This window comes from Cebus imitator, unplaced genomic scaffold, assembly GCF_001604975.1.
Source record: "Cebus imitator isolate Cc_AM_T3 unplaced genomic scaffold, Cebus_imitator-1.0 Scaffold28, whole genome shotgun sequence".
In the NCBI taxonomy this organism is placed as follows: Eukaryota; Metazoa; Chordata; class Mammalia; order Primates; family Cebidae; genus Cebus; species Cebus imitator.
Window position 1 is genome coordinate 4469177 of NW_016107343.1, and position 23473 is coordinate 4492649.

General features: G+C 41.2%; 1 protein-coding gene across 1 annotated transcript in view; it reads right to left on the reverse strand.

Annotated features, from left to right (window-relative positions):
• Positions 1-10816: 10816 nt before the first annotated feature.
• BUD13 (BUD13 homolog) overlaps positions 10817-23473 on the reverse strand; it is a 24508-nt gene continuing 11851 nt past the window's right edge. Inside the window, exons 5-10 of the mRNA XM_017523332.2 lie at positions 23176-23393; positions 21467-21572; positions 20661-20799; positions 20159-20343; positions 19542-19623; positions 10817-11218 (exon numbers count right to left, since the gene is read on the reverse strand). Of these exons, the coding sequence (XP_017378821.1) occupies positions 11125-11218; positions 19542-19623; positions 20159-20343; positions 20661-20799; positions 21467-21572; positions 23176-23393 (824 nt within the window). The 3' untranslated portion in view covers positions 10817-11124. The remainder of the gene's footprint in view (positions 11219-19541; positions 19624-20158; positions 20344-20660; positions 20800-21466; positions 21573-23175; positions 23394-23473) is intronic.

Genomic DNA, 23473 nt, shown 5'->3' on the forward strand with positions numbered 1-23473 from the left:
AAGCAAGCAAGCAAGAAAGAAAGAAAGAAAAAGAAAGAGGAAAGAAAGAAAGAAAGAGAAAGAAAGAAAGGAAGAAAGAAAGTGAGTTCAATCTTGAACACACTGATTAAAATAGAATAGGCTTTTTTCAGATATCTCTCTCTCTTTTGCAAGGAGCTGCTCTCCTCTATGCTTTCTTCTATTAAACTTTCCACTCCTCAAACCACTAAAAAACTTAAGTAATAAAATAAAATAGAATATCTAGCTGAGTGCAGTGGTTCTTGCCTATAATCCAAATACTTTGGGAGCCTGAGGCAGGAGGGTCACTTGAGCCCAGGAGTTCCTGACCAGCCTGGGCAACACAGCAAGATGCTGTCTCTACAAAAAATTTAAAATTTAGCCAGGCATGGTGGTGCAGACCTGTAGTCCCAGCTACTCAGGAGGCTGAAGTAAGAAGGATCCCTGAGCCCAGGAGTTTGAAGTTACAGAATATATGCACACACGCATACACACCCATACATAATGTCTACACTGAGGGAAGTGATACCTATTGTACTCTGATCAGCACACTTTGAGCATGATGGCCCAGCTCACTCCAACTGGAATGAGTTCAGAGAAGTCAGTGTGAGACTCAAAATCATGCATTAAAAAGGATGGCTGAAGAAACTGGAAAAATCAAAGTCAGATGGGCCCAACAGCTTTCTTCTAATGGCAACATAACTATGACTCTACTTCCTGAACATAAGGAGGCAGTCCAGTGAAGAGGGAAATACCTTCCTGTCAGTTCTTAGATCACAATGAATCCCGGAGACGGTTCCATCTGTCCTTGCCCCAGGTTCATGTGACGCATTCCAACCCACATCAATCTACCACCGCCGGATGGCAGAAACTTAGGAACCATTCCTCTGCCTATTCAGTCTGTCCCTCAACTCTCCCTGTGACTCTCGGAACCCACTTTGAGAGCACCCTCCAAGGTAAAATACAGGCCTCCCTCTAGACCCTCTCCGCAGACCACCTCAGTGCTCTCCTAGGGTCCTGCATCCTTTTCCTCCTGCCTCCCCATCTGGTGTCAGCCTCTGGCACAGGTTGTCATGCTTGGTTCTGCTGTTGAACTTGGGGTAGAGGAGAGGGAAGAGGCCCTTTAGGAGAGACGTCCATGAACGCCATTAAACCTTCTGCGTGTGCTCATATGTCTATCAGCACTGTTTATAATAGCAAAAATATGGAATCAACCTCAACCTAAGTGGCCATCAATGGATGATTGGATAAAGAAAATGTAATATATATACACAATGGAATTACAATTTGGCCATAAAAAAAGAATGATCTCACAGTCTTCTGCAGCAAACTGAAAGCCATTATCTTAAGTGAAACAAGTCAGACACAGAAAAACATATATTGCATGTCCTCACTTGTAAGTGGGGGCTAAATAATGTGTACATGCTAGGCACGGTGTCTCATATCTGTAATCCCAGCACTTTGGGAGGCCAAGGTGGATGGATCACCTGAGGTCAGGAGTTCAAGACCAGCCTGGTCAACATGGCAAAACCCCATCTCTACTAAAAATACATAGAAAAAAAAAATAGCCAGGCATGGTAGTGTTTGCCTGTAATCCCAGCTATTCGGGAGCCTGAGGCAAGAGAATTGCTTGAACCCGGGAAGTAAAGGATACAGTGAGCCAAGATCGCATCATTTCACTCCAGCCTGGGTGACTGAGCAGGACACCGTCTCAAAAAAATAATAATAATAATAATGTGTACACATGGACATAGAGTGTGGAATGTGAGACAATGGAGACTTGGAAGGGTGAGAGGGTGGAGGGGGTGAATGATAAGAAATGACCTAATGGGCGCTATGTACATTATTCAAGTGATTAATACCCCAAAAGCCCTCTCGCTCCCTTCCCTGTCCCCAGAGCTCCTGCTCTCTGCTTCCCTCCCTCTAACGCAGGGCGGACAGGCAGAGAACACAGGATGCTTCCTGTCCTGGGCCCTGCTCAGACCTCAGCGGTTCAGACAGAGCCCTCCCCACAGAGTTCTCACTACCTGCTCCCCGTTATGACCACAGCTTCTCCTCGTCAACCACAAGTAAAATGGCCCTTGGCAGCCTGCTTTCTCCATCTTACAGTACTTCCATACACCTCACCCCACTCTGCCTCCTCCACTTCATACAGGCCAAAAATGTGACTTTCTTAACAAGCCAAAAAGCTGCCCAGCCTCTCGCAATATCCCACCCTTGAACTTTGAAGGCTAAGTCAAGAGTTTTACTTCTGTCAAAGCACAGCCAGTGCAGAGGGCCAACCTTCTTCCCTCCCACTGAGGAACTGGAGGGGCCCCTCAAGGTCTCACGAATACAGCCTTGCAGGTTTGGAAGCAGAGAGAGAACAAAATCCCTTACTCAATTCTATTCCTCTTGTGCTCCTAGAGACTGAGAGACTGTTCTTTTTCCTGCCCCTTAGGAGACACGGATACCATGGCAACCACACCAAGCCCGGGGGTAATGTGTTTTCCTATATGGAGTTCCAGCCACCTAAGCAGGGGTCCACCATTGACCATCTTCGTCATAAGCCACCCTGCCCCCAACCTGCTCTACCCTCAAAGCCAAAAGAAAAAAACAAACAAACATGAAATGCCGGTGAAAAATGCTTTAGATGTCATTTTAAACGGCATGCCCTTAAATGTTAAATGCAGAGAACTCCCCACCCCACCCCATCCCCACCACTAGTTCTCATGTACCCAGCTTCAAATAAATTCAAACTGGGTCCTATCTGGACACCACTGACAGGGGACAATGGCTTATAGAAGGCTGCCATGAGATAGGCAAGAATAATGGGGACAGGGCAATCACTTCTCGCCTGACTCTAGACACCCCCTCTCCAGGAGACAGGAGACCTCACCTGTTGGACTATTCTTCTTCAGATAGAACATCCCTGAAGCCCAGCCAACAAGAGACACTGGCTCTCCAAACACGGCCAGAGAACAGTGACCCTGGTGTGTAGATAAGGCCAGGAATGAGACAAGAGAGGGTTCAACAGAGACTAGGACATGTGCCACTGAGGCAGCAGATATGCTCTTTAAGTATCCATTTCAAGAGAAGATACTATTTATTAAGCACCTGCTGCATGCCAGACACTATGCTAGATAACTTTATTTCAGATCTCCTCAATAGCCAGAAAATAATGTATTATCCTGATTTTACAAATAAGAAAATTGCGGCTCAGAGAAGTAACTTGATAGGAGGTAACACTGACTAGTGTTTGGTGACCTCTCACTAGGAGACTGACCACTACTGGCTTCGCCTACTAAGCCCCGTTAATAAAGGGAAGGTCAGAAGGACCCCTGAACAAACTGAACTTCCCACTATGGTAAGGAGCAGAAGGGAGCTGCTTTTCAGCAGTTGGAAGCCCCAGAGGAAACAGCCCCAGGAGATGTTAAATACTGCCTGAAGCCCCTTCACATGGCTCCATCCTGCAGCATTATTTTTTCCCCATGCAGCAAATATATCCAGCTCGTGCAAAAGGAAACTGCCCTAGGCTGGGAGCCCACTACTTATCTACATCAAGAGCTAAGCCAGCCAAAGCAGGAGACGGCCATCCAGGGTGGGAACAGCACTGCCAGGCTTGATAGGGACACAGTGACCAGGGTAAGGTGCCCAAGCTCTCTGTCAACAAGGAATCAGCATGAAGGTCCTAACTATTACTTCAGGGTATATGGGGGACAACATGGAGGAGTTTATCCTGCCGGGATATCCCAACCCCCCTTTTCTTGGGAGACCCAGAAATGTGGCTTTCCCTAATCTGCAACTATTCACAGACTGATCTCTCCCTGACAACAGAGGTAATGTTAAGTATGCACTAAACATACATGTTTGACACACAGTAAGTTCTTAATGAAAGAGGGCAATTAAAATGATAATTATTTTCCCAGACAGGCATTCCTCTCCTCCCAGAGGTCTCGTCTTCCACCTCCCAAGATCCTGGTAAAAACAGTCAAGGGCGAGTGCCCCTCTAACACACTTGAGATCTTCAAAGCCAGGTTTCAAACTGAAACTACCAGCAAGCAATTCTTCCAGGACTGGGGAACTAGCCCCAACTATGCTATGGACCTCCTTGCAGAGGCTACAAACTGCTCTGGGCAGGAAACATTCCCTTGGACTTCCCCCTCACCTCTTACCTTGCAGCTGGGGTAAAGATAGGTAGGGGTGACTGCTGTAGGGAGAGATTTCTGATCTTTAGATTCTGACTCTTTCCCAGCTCAGAGAGATTTTGAGCAAGTTAACCTGTTGGCACAAATATTTCCTCTCCTAATAAAACAAAGGGAAAATAAAGAAAACGGGTCCTGTTTACTAAGCACTAGAGATTGCTCCTATTTTTTGGAGATGGGAGTCTCGCTCTGTTGCTCAGGCTGAAGTTCAGTGGCTGATCTCAGCTCACTGCAACCTCCACCTCCCAGGTTCAAGCGATTCTCCCTGCCTCAGCCTCCCGAGTAGCTGAGATTACAGGCACCCACAACCATGCCTGGCTAATTTTTAGTAGAGACAGTATTTCACCATGTTGGCCAGGCTGGTCTCGAACTCCTGACCCCAGTTGATCCACCCGCCTTGGCCTCCCAAAGTGCTGGGATTACAGGCGTGAGATTGCATTTTCACATGTGACAGGATAAAGTCACATACCTTGTAATTCCTTTGCTGACAGAGGGCGCTGGATGTGATATGCAGAGAAAGACTGACACCTTTTTCGCCTGACTGCTCTCTGTCCCCTCCCATGGGCTGGGCTCACAGGTACCACCTGAGTATCAACCTACCACCAAGATTGCCTACATGCCCTTGTTTTCTGAAAGGGTGAAGCTGTGTAAGGCCAAGATCAACAGCATCAAATTTTAATCATTCAGATACGAAGGATGGACTGAGTCATTCCAGTCTATTACTACTACTATTATATTCTATCTGAGACAGAGTGTCTGCTCAGTGGTTCTTTGTTTTTACATTTTTTTTATTTTTATTTATTTCATTGAGATGGGATTTCATTGTCCAGGCTGGTCCCGAACTCCTGTGCTTAAGTGATCCTTCCACCTTGACCTCCTGAGTAGCTGGAATTACAGGAATGCACTACCATGCCTGGTCTAATATTTTTGAATTCAGATACAATTATTGTACCATAAGGTTCACCCTTTGAAAGTGTACAATTCAGAGATTTTTCACATTGCTCATGGCTTCTTAAGTCTAAACTTGAAAGTGGAGAAGGCATAAAAAAGAAAGGAGAGCAAGAGGGTCTGATTTGACTAAAAGGAAAAAAAATCTTCCATGTAGAGAAAGGTTTCCAAAGCTCAAGTAAGGGAGAGTCTGATCAAAACCTAAACACTAGGTCTCTCTCTTGAAAATCTTTTCCATATTGGAAACAGGATTATGTTCTAGATCTAAGGCCTATTATTATGAAGTGTGTATGGACCCAGGGCCCTGCTTTCACCAGCCTAGAAAAGGCATATCACACTGCCCTCTAGCAGACAGCCTAGGAAATGATAGTCAGCTAGTGGCCGGACAGGCTTGGGATCTCTGCCCTACAAGATGCGCTATGTTCTCACACTTAAAGGCAGAGAAATTGGAGGGGGTGGAGTTTTAAAATGTTCACTAATGCCTACTAAATAAACACATTGCTCACCTGGAATAGAATCTAGCTGCTTCCCCTACACCTCAGTCTCTGCTTAAAAATAAATAATACATTCCTTTGTTAAGGGAAAAAAAGTGATTTCAGATTTCTAGAGCCTCTGAGCCTCTTAGAGTGTGGGGTCAAATGAAGTTAAAACCCGAACCCATATGGAAACAAAACCTAGCTGTGCAGAAGAGGTGTGACAATGGGCTAGGAGCTGCATGCCTCCTCTGCCACCTTGGGAAGGTGAGACAACAGCATCACTTAGCCCACAAGTTTGAGGCTGCAATGAGCATGCCACAGCACTCCAGCCTAGGCAGCAGAGCAAGACTTGAACTGTAAAAATAAATTGTATTTATTTAATAAATATTTAATGTTATATTTAATATAAAGAATTATTTTAATACATTAAATGTAATGTAATATATTTAATAAAATTTCATATTATATAAATATGAAATTTTAATATAAAATTAAATATTTAATATAAAATTTATATATTATAAATACTATTTAATACATTAAATATAATTTAATATATTTAATAAATTTTATATAAATATGAAATTTTAATATAACACTACTTTAATATCAAGTTTGTATTATAAATACTAATTAATAAATTTAATATAAATATTTAATAAAATTCTATTTATTTAAATAAAATTTATTTAGAAGTATTTCCATCTCATAAATGCTGACTCTAGACACAATTCCAGGCTTCCTTTTATCTCCCTACCTAAGCCCTTCTTTGACAATCACTGGCCAGAGTTAGGGAAGAGACATCCTTAACTTGGTAGTAACCCCAGCTGATACTCTCCACTTAGAAAATGGAGTCCCTTTGGGATTTTCAGGTCTCAAAACTATTTCAAAATCCACATATTTCTTAAATGGCTGGAGGATGGACAGCCTTTCTTCAGGAGTCTGAGAAGTGCATAATGTGGCAAAAAGAACATGTGTCCAACGACATCCATTTATCCCTTCTTCCTGATGCATATTATATTCCTCAGGCTCCTTTGCCTTAAGAGGGAGCCTTGCAACTAGGTTCTTACCAACAGAATATGAGAAGTGTATACTACTTCTAGAGCTGGCCCATAACATCTGCCAAGCAATCCTTCAAGTTCTGCTCAACTCACTAAAATGGTAATGCCCAATGTAACCTTGCAACTCACTAAAATGGTAATGCCCAATGCAACCTTGGAAGCCATAGTGAAGCTGGCATCTGCCTGATCCCTAAACAACTACATAGAGTATCCCACTCCTATTTTCTCAACCTGAAATGACCTGGATATTACATGAGTGAGCGGGGAGACCGTCTACTTTGGAGTCTGCTTTAGCAGTTTAGTCTACTCTAATATGGGTACTAAATGTCAGTTCCATGAAACAAGACCTTGCTTCTGGAGCTGCACTTAGGGCTTCAGGTGCACAGAACTGAGTTGCTCATAGGCCTGAGTTCATGACACACTATCACTTTTATCCATGCAAAGCCCTGTCTGCTTCCCTTTCCCCTCTTCATTCTTCATTCTATTCCCTCCCACAAACCCTATTCTACTGATTAAGGTGTACATCCTCCTTACAAAATTATGTCGCTTTGTGTGTTTACTTTATATAGCTGATTTTTGCTGTAAATTTCATTCCTATTTTTTTCACTTAGAGTCTATCATTTTACTAAATTCCTAACAGCTTGCATTTGACTTAAAAAAAAAAACTCCATTATATGTATATACCAGATTTTACTTATCAATTTCCTTAGTGATGGACACCCGAGTTGTTTCCAAATTCTTGCCACCCAAACTACACATAGAAAAACATCGTTGTATCTACTGCTCAAGGACTTACGCAGATTCCTCTGAAGGATATAGTCAAGAGTGGAACTACTTTGAAGTATGTACACATTTAAAGTATTAGTTATCTGTTGCTTTATAACAATTGTTATGGTTTTAACTGCAACTGCTGTTGCTTACCTATCCTAAATGCAAATTACCTTCCCTAAATGCTTTAGCAGCTTAAAATAATAACAATTCACAGAATGAGGAAACTATTTACAAATTTTATATCTAGCAAAGGATTTATAATCAAGATATATATAAAGAACCCTTTACATAAAAGTATCCTTGTGTATGTGTATATAAAACCAATAAACCAAATGAAAAATGGGCAAAGTATTTGAATAAAGATTTCTTCAAAAGATAAAGATGCTCAACATCACTAGCCACCAGAAAAATGCAAATAAAAACTTTAATGAGATATACCATCTCCTACCCACTAGGATGGCTGTAATCAAAAAGACAAATAATAAGTGTTGGTAAGCATGTGGAGAAATTGGAACGCGCACACATTCCTTTGGAACAAGTTTGGCAGTTCCTCAAAAAGTTAAACATGGAGTTACATATGACCCAGCAATTCCACTCCTAGGAATATAACCAAGAAAAAGGAAAATATACATCCATACAAAAACTTATACATGAATTGTCTATAGCAGCATTATTCATAATACCCCAGAAGTGGAAACAACTTGAACGTCCACCAAATGATGCATAAATGTGGTATATCTGCACGAGGGAATATTATTCAGCCATAAAAAGGAATGAAGTGCTGATGCATGCTACAACATGGATGAACCTTGAAAATATTATGCTAAGCACAAAAAGCCAGACACAAAAGGCCAAACAGTATATGATAGCCCCATTTATATCTTATTAGTATATGAAAGTCCAGAAGAGGCACACTACAGAGACAGAAAGATTAGCATTTGCCTAAAGCTGGAGAAGTTAGGGGAAAGTGAGGAGTGACCACTAATGGGTACAAGGTTTCCTGTATCCACAAGATGATAAAAATGTTTTAAAATTGTGGTGGTTGTACAACTCTGTGATATACTGCAAACCACTAAATCATACGCCTTAAGTGGGTGAACTATGTAGTATGTGAATTGTATCTCAATAAAGCTATTTTTACAAAATACTAAACATTTATTATCTCAGAGTTTCTTTGGTTCAAGAATCTGGAGCTGGGTGTTCTGGGTCAGGATCTCTCACGAGGTTGTTGATCCGGGCTGCAAGCCCCTGAGGGCCTGAGTACAGCTGGCAGATCTACTTCCAAGGTGATTTACTCCTACAGTCGGCAATTTGGTGCTGGCTGTTGGTGAGAGGCCTCAGTGCCTCTCCACCTGGGCCTCTCCAGAGAGCTGCTTGAGCCTCACGATATGGAAGCTAGAGCAAGGATCCAAGATAGCACAAGACAGATGTTTCAATGCCATTTATGACCTACCTTTATAAGCCACACATTTCTAGTACATCTTAGTACTAGAAATGGTTACACAGGTCAACCTTATTCATTGTGGGAGAGGACTATACAAGGGTTTATATACCAGAGGGCAGGGATTATTGGGGCCCATCTTGAAAGCTGGCTGTCCCACTTGATAATGATTACAGTGGTAATAACAGCTAATAATTTTGTGACACTACTGTGTGCCAGGCATTGTTCTAAGATCACAATAAACCTATGAGGTAGGTACTATTATGCCTATTTCACAGATGAAGAAACTAAGGCACAAAGAAGTTAACTGGCTTACCAAAAATCAAACATCTAGCAAATGACACAGCTGGGATTCAAATTCAGGAAGTACAGCTCCAGAGCCACACTATTAAAAACTGCCTATTGCTCCCTAGATATTACTTAATTTCAGTAAGTTTCATCCATTTGTTCTCCAAAATAAATACACCAGCGGAAATATTCCATGTAGCCAGGCGCACTGGTTCATGCTTGTAATCCCAGCACTTTGGGAGGCTAAGGCAGGCAGATCACCTGAGGTCAGGAGTTCGAGACTAGCCTGGCCAACAAGGTGAAACTCCATCTCTACTATAAACACAAAAAAATGTGTAGCACATGCCTGTAGTCCTGGCTACTCGGGAGGCTGCAGTGGGAGGATTGCTTGAACCTGGGAAGCGGAGGCACCACTGAGCTCCAGCCTAGCGACAGAGTGAGACCCTGTCTCAAAAAAAGAAAAGAAAAGAGAAATAGAAGGAGAAAGAGAAAAGAGAGATAGAAACAGAAAGAAATATTCCATGAGTTCTGATTCCCCATCAGATCAGTCTCTTGCTTATTTTTGCAAACTAAGATATAAGGTAGAAACTCAGTGTTTTAATTAACGTATCTCTAATTACTAGTGAGGCAATATACTTATGAGCCACTCTGGTTTTCTCTTTAGATTTTCCCTGTTCATATTTTTTCATATTTTTATTTCATTGTCTTTTTCTTCATGAGTTACAGAAGCTCTTTCGATATTCTATCCCTTATATATGCAATCCTTGTCAGTTTTAGACACTGCAAATATTTTCTCCTAATCCATACCCATCTTTAGCTTTGACTATGGGATGCTTTGCCAAATAAAAACCTTTAATTACAAAGTAATCAAAGCTATCAACTCTTATGCCTTGTGCTTTGGGATCTTATTTAAGACGTTTATCTTTACCCCAAGGTCACAAAAACATTTGCCATTTGTTTCTACTAGCTGTATCATGTCATCTTCCATTTAGGTCTTTAATCACTTTGGGATTTTTGTTTTATTTTTTAATTTTTTTTTTTGAGACGGGGTTTCGCTTTTGTTACCCAGGCTGGAGTGCAATGGCGCGATCTCGGCTCACTGCAACCTCCGCCTCCTGGGTTCTGGCAATTCTCCTGCCTCAGCCTCCTGAGTAGCTGGGATTACAGGCACACGCCACCATGCCCAGCTAATTTTTTGTATTCTTAGTAGAGACGGAGTTTCACCATGTTGACCAGGATGGTCTCGATCTCTTGACCTCATGATCCACCCGCCTTGGCCTCCCAAAGTGCTGGGATTACAGGCATGAGCCACCGTGCCCGGCCCGGGATTTTTGTTTTATATGGTATGAGGATTTAACTTTATTTTTGTCCATATAATAAGCCAATTTTCTGAGCACTATTATCCATCTCTTCCCTACTAACTTGTGATGCTACCGTTACCATACACTACGTCTCCAAATATCCACGTGTCTATTCCTAAATCTAATTTAGTACTAATTCCTCTTTTCTCAGAGGAAGGGTCTATCACTAAGAAGTTTTTACTCACATTGCTTTCTAGATCAATAAAAAATTCAACCATCATCCCCCAAGTCCCCAGGGGTTCATTATTAGCCTGTATTCTTCCCAAAACAGAATACCCAGTAAGGAAAATAATTTTAAAAAAATAAATGTATGTTTATTTAAAAAAGAAAAACCTTAACCAAGAACAAACCCTGGTACACTGAGAAATCAATGCTTCTTCTGAAAGCCAGCAATAGCCGGTGCTGTCACACCCAGGAAGTACAGGTACCTCAGTCCAAACATCAGGTCTCAAATATTCTTCTGTGGTCAAAACTGGCATTCAACAAGTTTCTGGTCTGTGTGGGCTCCAATTATTAGCACAGACAACTGTAACCCCTGGATATCTCACTGCCTATGCCCACTACCACAGCCCTGCCACCCCCACAGCCTCAGGAAAGTTACATATCCTCAACACTCCATTTGTAGGCAAGTTCCTCCACTGCTTTCTTGCTGGCAAGCCTGGCAAAGCGCTTCTGTTCAAATCCATTGGATCTGCAATCAAAAGAGACATAGTATTCAGCCAGAACCCTAAGGGACATTTATTTTATAAGAAAGGGAAGAGTTCACAATATAATGAGAAGGGAGGAAAGTAAGGAGTCATATGAAAATAATTAAGGCATATGCAATAGAATCAAAGGTAAAAAATATATCATTCATCCTTTTCTTAGTCCTTGTTCAGACCCTTCTCCCAGTCTGACAGCTATTTCAAACATTTGCCACTCTCTAAAAGCCCAGTTGTCTCTCGGCTGATGTCCACATCTTGTATTTCATCCATTCATTACACAAACATTTATTGAATTTTGATATATACTAGGTACTGTGGTAGGCACTGCATGAAAATAAGTATGACACAGCACTTGTCCTGATGAACTCCCAGACTAGTGGAAGAGAGACATTTAAACAAATAAAAGAACCACATAAACTCTGGCAGAAATACACATGGGGTATCATGGAAACAGAATGGGTATCTTAATCAGTTTGGGGAAGGTATGATGAAAAGGTCACATGAGGGTTAGGCAAGAATGATCAGTAAAGGCTTTGTGTTAACTACAGTGCTGGGGATGGGGACGTTCAGAAGAATCTGGAGGTCATTTCGGAACAGAATAAGTAACAAGCACAAAGGCACAGAAATAAGAAGTAGCCTGGTATGTGCAAAAAACCAAAGGCAACTGGGATGGCTGGAGCCATAGTATGACAAAGGAAACAGCTATGAGTCAAAGTTGGAAAGGCAGGCAGAGGCCGATGCATAATGAGCTTTATAGGCCATGGTGTAAAGCTTAGATTTCATCCAGAAAGGATAGGTTTAAAGCAAGAACTGATGCTGCATTTCAAAGAGATCACTCTGGAGGGGATCTGGGGCAGGAAAATCACTGCAATGGTCCAGGCAACAGATGATAAAGGCAATGATAAAGGGGGTCAGAAGAGAGAACACACAGGAGGCAAAATTAGTAAGACTAATTAGTAGGACTAATGGATTAGGTACACAAGGACAAAGAAGGAGGAAGTAAGTTAGAAAGCACAAGTGTAGGAGCAGGCTTACAGTAAGAGAAGCTGATGAGTTCAGCTTTGAATACAATGCATTTGAAATCTCTCAAGTCTATATCAATAGAAAAATCCAACACATAGCTAAATACACCAAACCAAGATGCAAATACTGATTTGGAAATCACGTACATATAGGTCATAGTTGAAAATATGACTAGGTAGAATCAGCCAGAGGGATTCCATAGAATAAGAATAGCTAAAGGTTAGGGGCAAAGCCCTGGGAAAGATTTAGGAGGCGCACAGAGGAAGAGAAGCTGCCAAAGGTGGCCAAGAATTATCAGAGAAAAGAACCAGGGGTAGGGTGTCATGGAAAACAATACAGGGTGAATTTCAAGAATGTAGTGAGGGACCTCAAATCCCTTCTAATTACCATGCATTCTCTTGGTCTTCTTATCTAAACTTCTTGAAAGAGCCTGCATTCACTATTTGTTTCCTCACTCTTCATTCACTCCTTAACACATTAGAACCTGGCTTTGTTTCACTACACCAGGGAACCAGCCCTTTCAGGTCATCAATGACATTCCTTGTAGTCAAATCCAGTGACTCCTCCTTCTTCCTCCCCAAATCAATAAACAGGTCCCACCAGCTCACCCCTAACCACATCCCCACTTCCTATTCTCTTACTAGCCATCCTTACTACCACTGCCTGAAGGTCATAGTTCAGATATTCATTATGTTTAGCCTGAGCTACTGAAAAAGCCTTGTATCTGCTCTACTTCCAATCTTGTACCTTTCTAATCCTTCACATTACTGCTATAATGACTTGTCTATCTAAAATACAGAGCTGTTTTTAATCCTTCTGTGGCTCCCGTTTGCCTCTAGGGTAAAGACCAAGCTCCTCAGAAAGGCTTCCAAGGCCTTCTGTGATCAGGGTCTGCCTACCTCTCTCATCCATCTCTCACTTTATGCTATCTAACAACAGCAAACTGGTTATGGACCCCCATCACCTGGTAACACCATGGTGTCTCAGAGTGTTGACTCTGCACTTATAGGATCCTCTTCCTTTAACATCCTTCCTTTCCTTCTTATCTTGGCTGGTTACCGACATCCCTTAAAACTCAGCTCCCACATTTCATCCATTAGGAAGCACTCCCTGATCACATCCTCATAAGGGTCAACTTACTCTTCCTGTGTGCTCCCAAAACGTACTGAAAATCTTCTATAATAATACTAACCAAACAGCACTGAAATTGTCTGTCTTCTATTCTAGATTGAAAGTGAGCAGGCCGGGCGCGGTGGCTCAAGCCTGTAATCCCGGCACTTTGGGAGGCCGAGGCGGGTGGATCACGAGGTCAAGAGATCGAGACCATCCTGGTCAACATGGTGAAACCCCGTCTCTACTAAAAATACAAAAAATAAGCTGGGCATGGTGGTACGTGCCTGTAATCCCAGCTACTCAGGAGGTTGAGGCAGGAGAATTGCCTGAACCCAGGAGGCGGAGGTTGTGGTGAGCCGAGATCGCGCCATTGCACTCCAGCCTGGGTAACAAGAGCAAAACTCCGTCCCAAAAAAAAAAAAAAAAAAGAAAGTGAGCTCCTGGGCTCAAGGGCAGTCTCTTATTAATTGTGGAATCCCTAGTACCTAGTACCTGGCTGCTTACACTTACAACATGTATGCTAAGACTTTCCCTTAAGGGATGAGCAGAGTGAATAATGGAGGCTTTAAGAAGAAAGGAAGTGGCCAGGCACGGTGGCTCACACCTGTAATCCCAGCACTTTGGGAGGCCGAGGCAGGGGGATCACAAAGTCATGAATTCAAGACCAGCTTGGCCAAAATGGTGAAACCCCGTCTCTACCAAAAATACAAAAAAAATTAGCCAGGCGCGGTGGTGGGCACCTGTAATCCTAGCTACTCAGGAGGCTGAGGCATAGAATTGCTTGAACCTGGGAGGTGGAGGTTGCAGTGAGCTGAGGTTGCACCACTGCACTCCAGCCTGGGCAACAGAGCAAGACTCCATCTAAAAAAAAAAGAAAAGAAGGGAAGTTTGGCCAGGCACAGTAGCTCATGCCTGTAATCCCAGCACTTTGGAAGGCCAAGGCGGGTAGATCACCTGAAGTCAGGAGTTTGAGACCAGCGTGGCCAACATGGTGAAACTCTGTCTCTACTAAAAATACAAAAATTAGCGGGTCATGATGGCACACACCTGTAATCTCAGCTACTCGGGAGGCTGAGGCAGGACAATGGCTTGAACCCAGAAGGTAGAAGTTGCAGTGAGCCAAGATCATGCCACTGCACTCCAGCTTAGTGATGAGCGAAATTTCGTCTCAAAAAAAGAAGGGAAGCTTATTATAAATGACATCCTCTCCAACCTTAGAAGCATGGAAGGTATTCCAAAGCACTAAGGAATCCACCTTGGTGGATTTTACCTAGGAAATAAGGTCTTAAGAGATTTACCTGAATATGATAATACAAAGAACATATAAATAACAAACACCAAATCCAAAGCAGAATCAGAAAACAAACTGCAGGAGAAGTCACAGTGGAAAGAGCTTTGGACCAGAGAATCAGGAACACAGAGTTTTAATTCCAGCTTTCTCAGGGGAGTTGCATGACTCTAGGCAAACTGCTTATTTATTGGGCCTCCGTTTGTCTTTTAATTAATAGGGGCTGGGTAATTATCTTATAGGTTTTTCCAACTGTAAAATACTAAATATCTGTTCTGGAAATATTCCCTTGCAGGGGGCCAAAAAGAGACAAAATTAGAAAAGACGATGAAAGATGAACAACAGAAAGGCAGCACGGGTGACAAAGGGAAATAAGAGGAGAAATCTAGGACAAAATAAGAACAAGAAGTGGAAAAAAGAGACTGAGAAAGATGAAGACAAATTAAACACTTGTAAAAAACTAGGTCAGGGAGAATTCTAAGTTTTGGATCCAAAAATTAAAAAACAAACAAACAAACAAAAAACTCGATAGCAGGGAACATCTGTAGGCTTGTGCTATAAAAAGATCTACTTCTGGCTCTATGTATGGCAAATTAGTATTCTGACAAATCCTCCTTCTACCAAAAAGCCTACATACAGTGAATTGCAAATGGAACTATAAGCTAGCCTGTAACCACAGCCACCCTAAAGATATCTGCCAATATAAGAAACTAGAGTCATCCTATACATATCTGCCAACATCAGAAAGAAGAGCATTACATTTTTTTTTAATTCTAGAGATAGGGTCTCACTATGTTGCCCAGCTTGGACTCAAACTCTTGGCTTCAAGCGATCTTCCTGCCTCAGCCTCCAAGTAGCTGGTACTGCAGACACGTGCCACCACACTTGGCTGTTGGATTTTGATGGCACCCAGAGGGACAGAAGACAATGCCTTAGGCCCATATAAGGTAGAGAGGTGAAGTCACATTGCAGAGTAACCTGAACAGACTAACCTATCCTCAATTAGCAATTATAAAACCCAGACAAAATTTTAAAATGCAAGTATTTGAGGGTGTGGAAGAGTGACCAAAAGCAAGCATAAACTGGGTGAAGTATATGTGAAATGAATCTGTGAGTCCTTTTGCTGAAGGGCAACTTCCCTAACAACATAGCTCAGGAAGGCAGAAATCCACAGGCTTACTGGCTTGAGGAGTTAGTACAAAGTGGGCAGAACAGCTAGGAAATTAGGGGGGAAATTTTGGAAGAGAAGGAACTACAAAAGGGATGAACCTCAAACTCTGCATACAAACTCTACTCAAATCCTTGGCTAACTGTTGAACAACACATGTGCAGAGAAAATGCCATCCAGCCAATAAAAATAAAAAATAAAAAATAGAAAAAATTAAAAAAAAAAATGCCAGCTAGAAACTAAAAGAATTGAGCAGAGATTTTAGCTGTGGTCCACTGCAAAGGAGACAATTTGGAGTTTAGCCATGTTAACTACCTCCTAGAATAAAAACCAACACACTTAAGAGGAATACAATGTAACAACTCAAAGTCTCTACAGTGTATCATTTATGATGTCTAGTAACAATTTTAGTAACAATTTTTAAAAGTGACCAAACAGGTAAATAAACAGGAAAATATAATACACTCTGAAGAAAAAGTTGTCAATAGAAACCAATCCTGTGGTGAATCACAATGTTGCAATTAGCAGACAGGACTTCAAAGCACCAATTACAAATCATAAATATTTTCAAGATGAGGAAAATGTCTCATAATGAACAGATGGGAAATCTCAGCAGAGAAATGTAAGCTATTAAATGGAAATTTTGGAGTTGAAAAACAAAACACCCAAAACACAAAATCCACAAGTGACAATAACTGAGAGAAAAATACAAAGACAAAAAAAAAAAACAGAATACAGGCGATCTAAGATCTAAACACTATTAATCACCTTGACCTCACTGACATTTTATAAAACACTACCTTAAACAGCTACAGAATATATGCTCTCTTCAAGTGCAAGTGAAACATTCAGAAGACAGACAATATACTGGGCCATAAAACACATCTTAACAAATTTCATTTTTATTGCTGTTTTTTGAGACAGCGTCTCACTCTGTCATCCAGGCTGGAGTGCAGTGGTGCAATCACAGCACATTGCAGCCTCAACCTCCCTGGGCTCAGTGATCCTCCCACCTCAGCCTTCTGAGTAGCTGGGACTACCTGTATGTCACCATGTCCGACGTGTGTCACCAGGCCTGACTAATTTTTGCATTTTTTTTTGTAAAGACAGGGTTTTGCCATGTTGCCCAGGCTGTTCTCAAACTCCTGCACTCAAGCAATCCACTTGCCTCAGGCTCCCAATGTGTTGGGATTACCAGACTAAGCCATCACCCCTGGACAACAAATTTCAAAAGATCAAAATATTACAGAGTATATTATCTGATAAAAATTGAATTAAATTACAAGTAAACAGCAGTAAGATACCTAGAAAAGTCCAAATATTTGGCATTAATGCACTCCTAAATAGCCCATGGAGCAAAGAATAAACCAAAACGACAGTTAGAAAATATTTTGAACAAAAACGAACATACATTCCTGAAAACAAAACTCTCAGCAAAACAGGAATAGAAGGGAACTTTAACTCAATAAAGGGTATCTACAAAAAAACCTACAGCTTACCACACATTTAAGGGAAAAAAAACTAAATGTTTTCCTCCTGAGATTAGAAATAAAGCAAAGACGTCTGCTCTCACAACTTCTATTCAACATCTGCACTGAAGTGCTAGCTAATGCAACAGGGCAAGAAAAAGAAACAAAAGCATCTAGATTGGGAAGTAAGAAATAAAACTGTATGCAAAGATGAAATGACCCTCTAGCCCTCTGGGTACAAAATCTGGTGGAATCTACAAAAAAGCTATTGTACAAAGTAAGCTTTACGTGAAAAAAAACAACTGGCAATATTTGTTGTCAGTGACAATATTTAAACTTTCAAGTGTAAATTAGAATTTTGAAAAACTGTGAATTCTTTAACCTCCTATTATTTAAAGACTTTTGTGATGAGACTGGAAGTGATGCTAACAAAAGTGATTTTCTGATATTGTATAGTGGAAATATGTCAACATTTGGAAGGTCTGAAAAACTCAGCAAACCAATATTTTACAAATGACCAAGGCATGATGTTATAAAATCATGCATGGGTAAAAGATCCAAAGTATAAAAAATATTAATATAACAGTAATGGAAGTTCTTTGATCTGGTTTCAGGTTCCACATAACTAACCTTTAAGAAACCAGCACTCGCTGAGTTTTTGTGTAACACTGAGAAATATAATATGCCTTCTCTTTCTAACTACCTATGTGTGAGGCTAAATTTTCTTCCTATACTTCAACTGAACAACATACCACAACAGACATATACAGAATCAAGTTACCTACTATTAAGTCAGACATTAATGAGATTTGTAAAAATGTAAATCAATGCCACCCTTCTATTTTTTTCACTTGGAAAATATAACTCTTTTTCATTTAAAAATACAGTAATTATGTTAACATGTAATGGGTTATTTTTTAGAATGAACACTTTTTAAATGTCTGAGTTTTAATTTCTAATATGGTAAATATCAATACATATAATCCACATAAACAAAAGCTTTTTGAGGTCATCGGTAATTTTTAAGAGTATAGGCTGGGCATGGTGGCTCAAGCCTGTATTCCCAATACTTTGGGAAGCCGAGGCAAGAGATCTTACAAGGCCAGTAATTTGAGATCAGCCTGGCCAATGTGGCAAAACCCTGTCTCCACCAAAAATACAAAAATTAGCTGGGTATGATGACACACGCCTGTAATCCCAACTACTCAGGTGGCTGAAGCATGAGAATCACCTGAACCCAGGAGGTGGAGATCACACCACTACACTCCAGCCTGGGTAACAGAGCAAGACTCTAGCTCAAAAAAAAAAAAAAAAAAGAGTGGCCAGGCACGGTGGCTCACGCCTGTAATCCCAGCACTTTGGGAGGCTGAGGTGGGTGAATCACGAGGTCAGGAGTTCAAGACCAGCCTGGCCACATGGTGAAACTCCATCTCTACTAAAAATACAAAAATTAGCCAGGCATGGTGGCAGGTACCTGTAATCCCAGCTACTCAGGAGGCTGAGGCAGAGAATTGCTTGAACCTGGGAGGTAGAGGTTGCAGTGAGCCGAGATCCTGCCACTGTACTCCAGCCTGGGGGACAGAGTGAGACTTTGTTTCAAAAAAAAAAAAAAGAGTATAAAAGGGTCCTGAGATAAAAAGTTTGAGAATTATTGTGCTAGATACTAAAACAATGTCCTTTAGTAGGCAGGAGTAGATGGTATCTAATACGTGAGTACAGGGACTGACTGACTGACTTTGGTTGGAAGTAAATATAGCTCATCCAACAGATAGGAAGTAAGTATGTGAGTACAGATGCTGGTAGGTAGACAGATGAGGTGGTAAGGACTGTGAGACATTAAATTGACTCCCTCCTAAGACCATAAAGGGAATAAGGGTTCAAAGGCTACATTTTAAAAGATATATCATATAGAAGGCTCCAGACTACAACTCATCATTCATCCTCTCTAAACCTTAGAAAATAACATTAAAAGTAACCAATGTCCAAAACAAAGGGTATCTTATCTGAACCACCTGAGTTGTCTGTTCAGAGCTTTAAAAAGTATTTTGAAAAGAAAACAGAAGGAAGAGTGTTCTAAGCATGAGAAATAGGATTTGTGGACCTCAGAGACAGAAGCAAGCAAAGTGCGTATTTTTCACCCTGTGATTAAAGCAGAGAAAGAAATGAAGTGTAGAGCAATTTATAGTGGTTAGGGAAGGTTACAGTCAGGTAGAAGAGAAAATAAAAATGTAAGAAATACTCAGGCTTACCTGTCCACTCCGTCCCAGCGATATCCAGGCCAGATATTAAATCTGTTGGGAGGAGGTGCTGGACCACTGTAGCGAGGTCTCACTAATGAGAGGAGTAACAAAAAAGTATTTAGTTAATGACATAATTTAATTCAGAGCTGGGTGGCAATATGGACTATTTTTTTTTTTTTTTTAGAGAAAGAGTCTTACTCTGTTGCCCAGGGTGGAGTGCAGTGACACAATCTCGGCTCACTGGAACCTCTGCCTCCCTGGTTCAAGCAATTCTCGCGTCTCAGCCTCCCAAGTAGCTGGGATTACAGGCTTGCACCACCACGCCTGTCTAATTTTTTTGTATTTTTAGTAGAGACAGGGTTTCATCATGTTGGCCAGGCTGGTCTCGAACTCTTGACCTCAGGGGATCCACCCACCTCAGCCTCCTAAAGTGGGTTACAAGCATGAGCCACTGCACCTGGCCCTGAAAAATTTTTATATAGAAATACCAACCGAGTTGAATGTAAACTCACAATGAATTTAAGTTATTTGGAAAATCCTTCCTTACATATAGCTATGTATCAGTACCCTAATGATTCTCAATCTTCACAGTCACCTCCAACTCTGCCGATTCCCAGAAGTCCCACCTTTCTTATTCTTGTTCTCCTTGGCCTTATTCTTCTTGATGAAGTTAGCCATGGGGTCCCCTTCTCTTTCTTGTTCTCTTAGCATCTTATCCAGGTCTTCATCATCAATATAGCGGGCCAGAGGCTTTTGCATCTCTTTCATTGCATCCTCCACATTCTGTTGCTGTTGCCGGCTCTGGGCAAGCCTGGGCAAAAATGAACCAAGAGTGTTTGCTATCCTGTATGACATTTCCATTTCTACATGAGATGGACCATACTGCTAAATTTGGAGAATCTCCTCTTTCTAGTAGCCTAGGCCAAATACTGAACAGGGTAAAATTCCCAGAATACCCACTGGAAGTATGGAATATATCAACATCCTACAAAGAAGATTCGCACACCAAATTTCCCATTACTGATAACAGCTCTAAAGGCATAATAAGAAAGTGAGTGGTCAGAAGAGCAGAGAAATGACTTGTTCCAGTCACTGCCGTTTTGTTTACCCTTTCAGTGGTTCCCTTACCCTTTTCCCCACTGGGCATACAGCTCATCTCTCTCTGAGTCCTTTTCTGCTTTCCTCCTTTGCTCTAAACGTTCGAGTTTCAAATTCCTCTTACGACCGGACTTATCTCGAAATACAGTTTCAGCATATTGAAATTCAGCTGCAAAGGAAAATTATACTCAAATATCAGAATCAAAATCAAAAACAACATTCTAAAAGATCGAATCAACCGCTTGGTATTCTAATGCTAGATAAGAACTTTTGCAGCCAGACCAAGGTAGTCCCTACCAACATTTAGGTGCATATTGGCACTGGGCCCGAGAAATGGCTTTTTTCCTTTTTTTTTTTTTTTTTTTTTTTGAGGCGAAGTCTTGCTCTGTTGCTCAGGCTGGAGTGCAGTGGCACAATCTTGGCTCACTGCAACCTCCGCCTTTCAGGTTCAAGCGATTTTCCTGTCTCAGCCTCCCGATTAGGTGGGATTACAGCCACACACCACCACGTACAGCTAATTTTTTTGTATTTTTAGTAGAGACAGGGTTTTACCATGTTAGCCAGGCTGGTCTTGAACTGCTGGCCTCAGCTGATCCACCTGCCGTGGCCTCTCAAAAGTGCTGGGATTACAGGCATGGGCCACTGCGCCCAGCCAAAATGGCATTTTTCAAGAAGGAAAGAAACACTGGGACTCAGTAAGAAGTTATAATGATGCATAAAACCAGAGCTGAAATTTGATAGCAATTAGAAGTTTAAAATATCAGGTACAGTGAGCTACGTTTTTTAAAAAAAAACAACACGAGCCTAGATTGGTCTCTGTGCTTTCATATTTTTACCTTCAAATGCCATGGTTTCTTGGTCCTGTTTCTTGAGCTCCTGCTGCTCTCGCTGTATGTCAGTTAACACCAACCCAGTTTTAGCCCCAGAATACATGTATGCAGCCTATGCAATGGAAAAGGGAGCATCCAACATTAATGGGATGATGTGGCAGTAGGCTCCATGGGTACACAGTTAGATGCATTTGTGTCTGATGACCAGCAATAATTAAACCTAAAACTCTAGCTTTATATACTCATTAATTATCACAAGATTCAAAAACTATAAAAGAAAGAAAATCTAATTTCATAAAAAAATTAATACCATCAAGTTTAAGAGTAAAGAGAAACACAAACGAACATATATTAAAGGGAGGGCTATGCATTTGCATTTCTGACTTTTCAGTATAGAAACTGCACATGAAGATTCTCTCAGATCATCTGATCAGAAGCCAGTATAAAGCACTAAGTCTTCCATTAGAGACCCACACTGACAAAATATTCCATTTAAAATACAAACTCAAGCAAACCTAAGATCCTTAAATTGTGGATGTATTTCAGGGTAATAACAGAAGATCTAACCAAATGAAAACTTTTTGCTAATTTCCACTTACTATCAAGATAGCAAACTAGCCCACAAATGAAGCACACAGTATATCCTGATATCCTTAAGCAACTAAATTGGACTAATACTAAGTTGTCCACGAACTAAATGGATACATAAAATGTCAAGGAGTCCAGCTGAAATAGAGACCTCTTTTTTCCAGAAAAGAGAAGACCCTCACTCCCTGGGTAAAGAAAAGGCTGGTCTACCCTGCCAGGACCAGTCTTCTCAGACCCTTCTTCAACAGACAAGATTTGCCTGGTAAGTCTGCATTGGGGAGAAAAATGCACACCACAGGCTCCATCATTCTGTTTCTTAACCACTCACAAATCAGATTCCTTTACTACTATTAATGTTCTTTACAATAGTAGTAAAGAATTACTTTGAATTCTTGAATTACTCAAGGTTCATATGGAGTTTTGGGTTTTTTGGCTAATTCATCAAGCTTTATCATGAACTTAGAACAAAACATTAACTTCCCAGACAACATAATTTCTAAAAGTAGTTTCGTATTTTAAGTGTCTCTTCTTAAGCTCTGGATACAGAGACCTATAGGTCAATTTATACTAGTAAATCACCAACACCAGATGCTTACACTAGATGCAGACACTATGCTAAGAGATTTACTTACACTGGCTTAATCATCACAACCTTACACAGTAGGTACTACTATTAACCACAATTTACAGATAAAGAAACTGAGGTTTAGCGATATTAAGCATCTTGCCCAAATCCCACAGACAATTAAGTGGCAGAAGGAGAATTTCAATATGTGATTTGTTTGACACAATGCTTATGCCCCAAACTCCACTCTGCAAATTACAATCCTCAGTTTATTCCTAAGAAAATAGGAAGTTTTTCTGGACCTGCTAAAATGAGATTTGTAGAATTAAGAGGCTATAAAAGCAGAAGCGACTTGGGAAATGTGGTATCTATAAATCCACCTAGGCTGGGTTATAGCCAGTTTGCCCTCAGAAAGAAAGAGATCCAAAGGTCCTTTTAACTAAGATTTACTACACTTCTAAAAGCTACATCCTCCTCCTTTGGCTTGATTCTCTGGGACACATATAAAGCTGGGAGAGAAGAGTCATGCGAAAAGAAGGACATAGCTCCTGAAAATCCTGACCTTCTTTCCAGGTGGCTGACTCCTTCGAGGTGGGGACAGGTCAGAATCAGAAGATTTGGTCCTCTGTCTCCTCCTTGGTGGAGAGAGGTCAGAATCAGAGCTCCGGTGCCTAGGTCTATTCCGTGGAGGTGACAGATCTGAATCAGAATCCTGGTGCCCTGTACTTTGTTTATGCCGTGGAGAAGAACAGTCTGAATCAGTTGCTTTCTGGCAGTCACCTGGATAGAAGGAAAGAATCTGTGTGACTCTGATGTCCCCTAGGTGAAGAACTTACATGAAATCTCTATGGCTGGGAGAA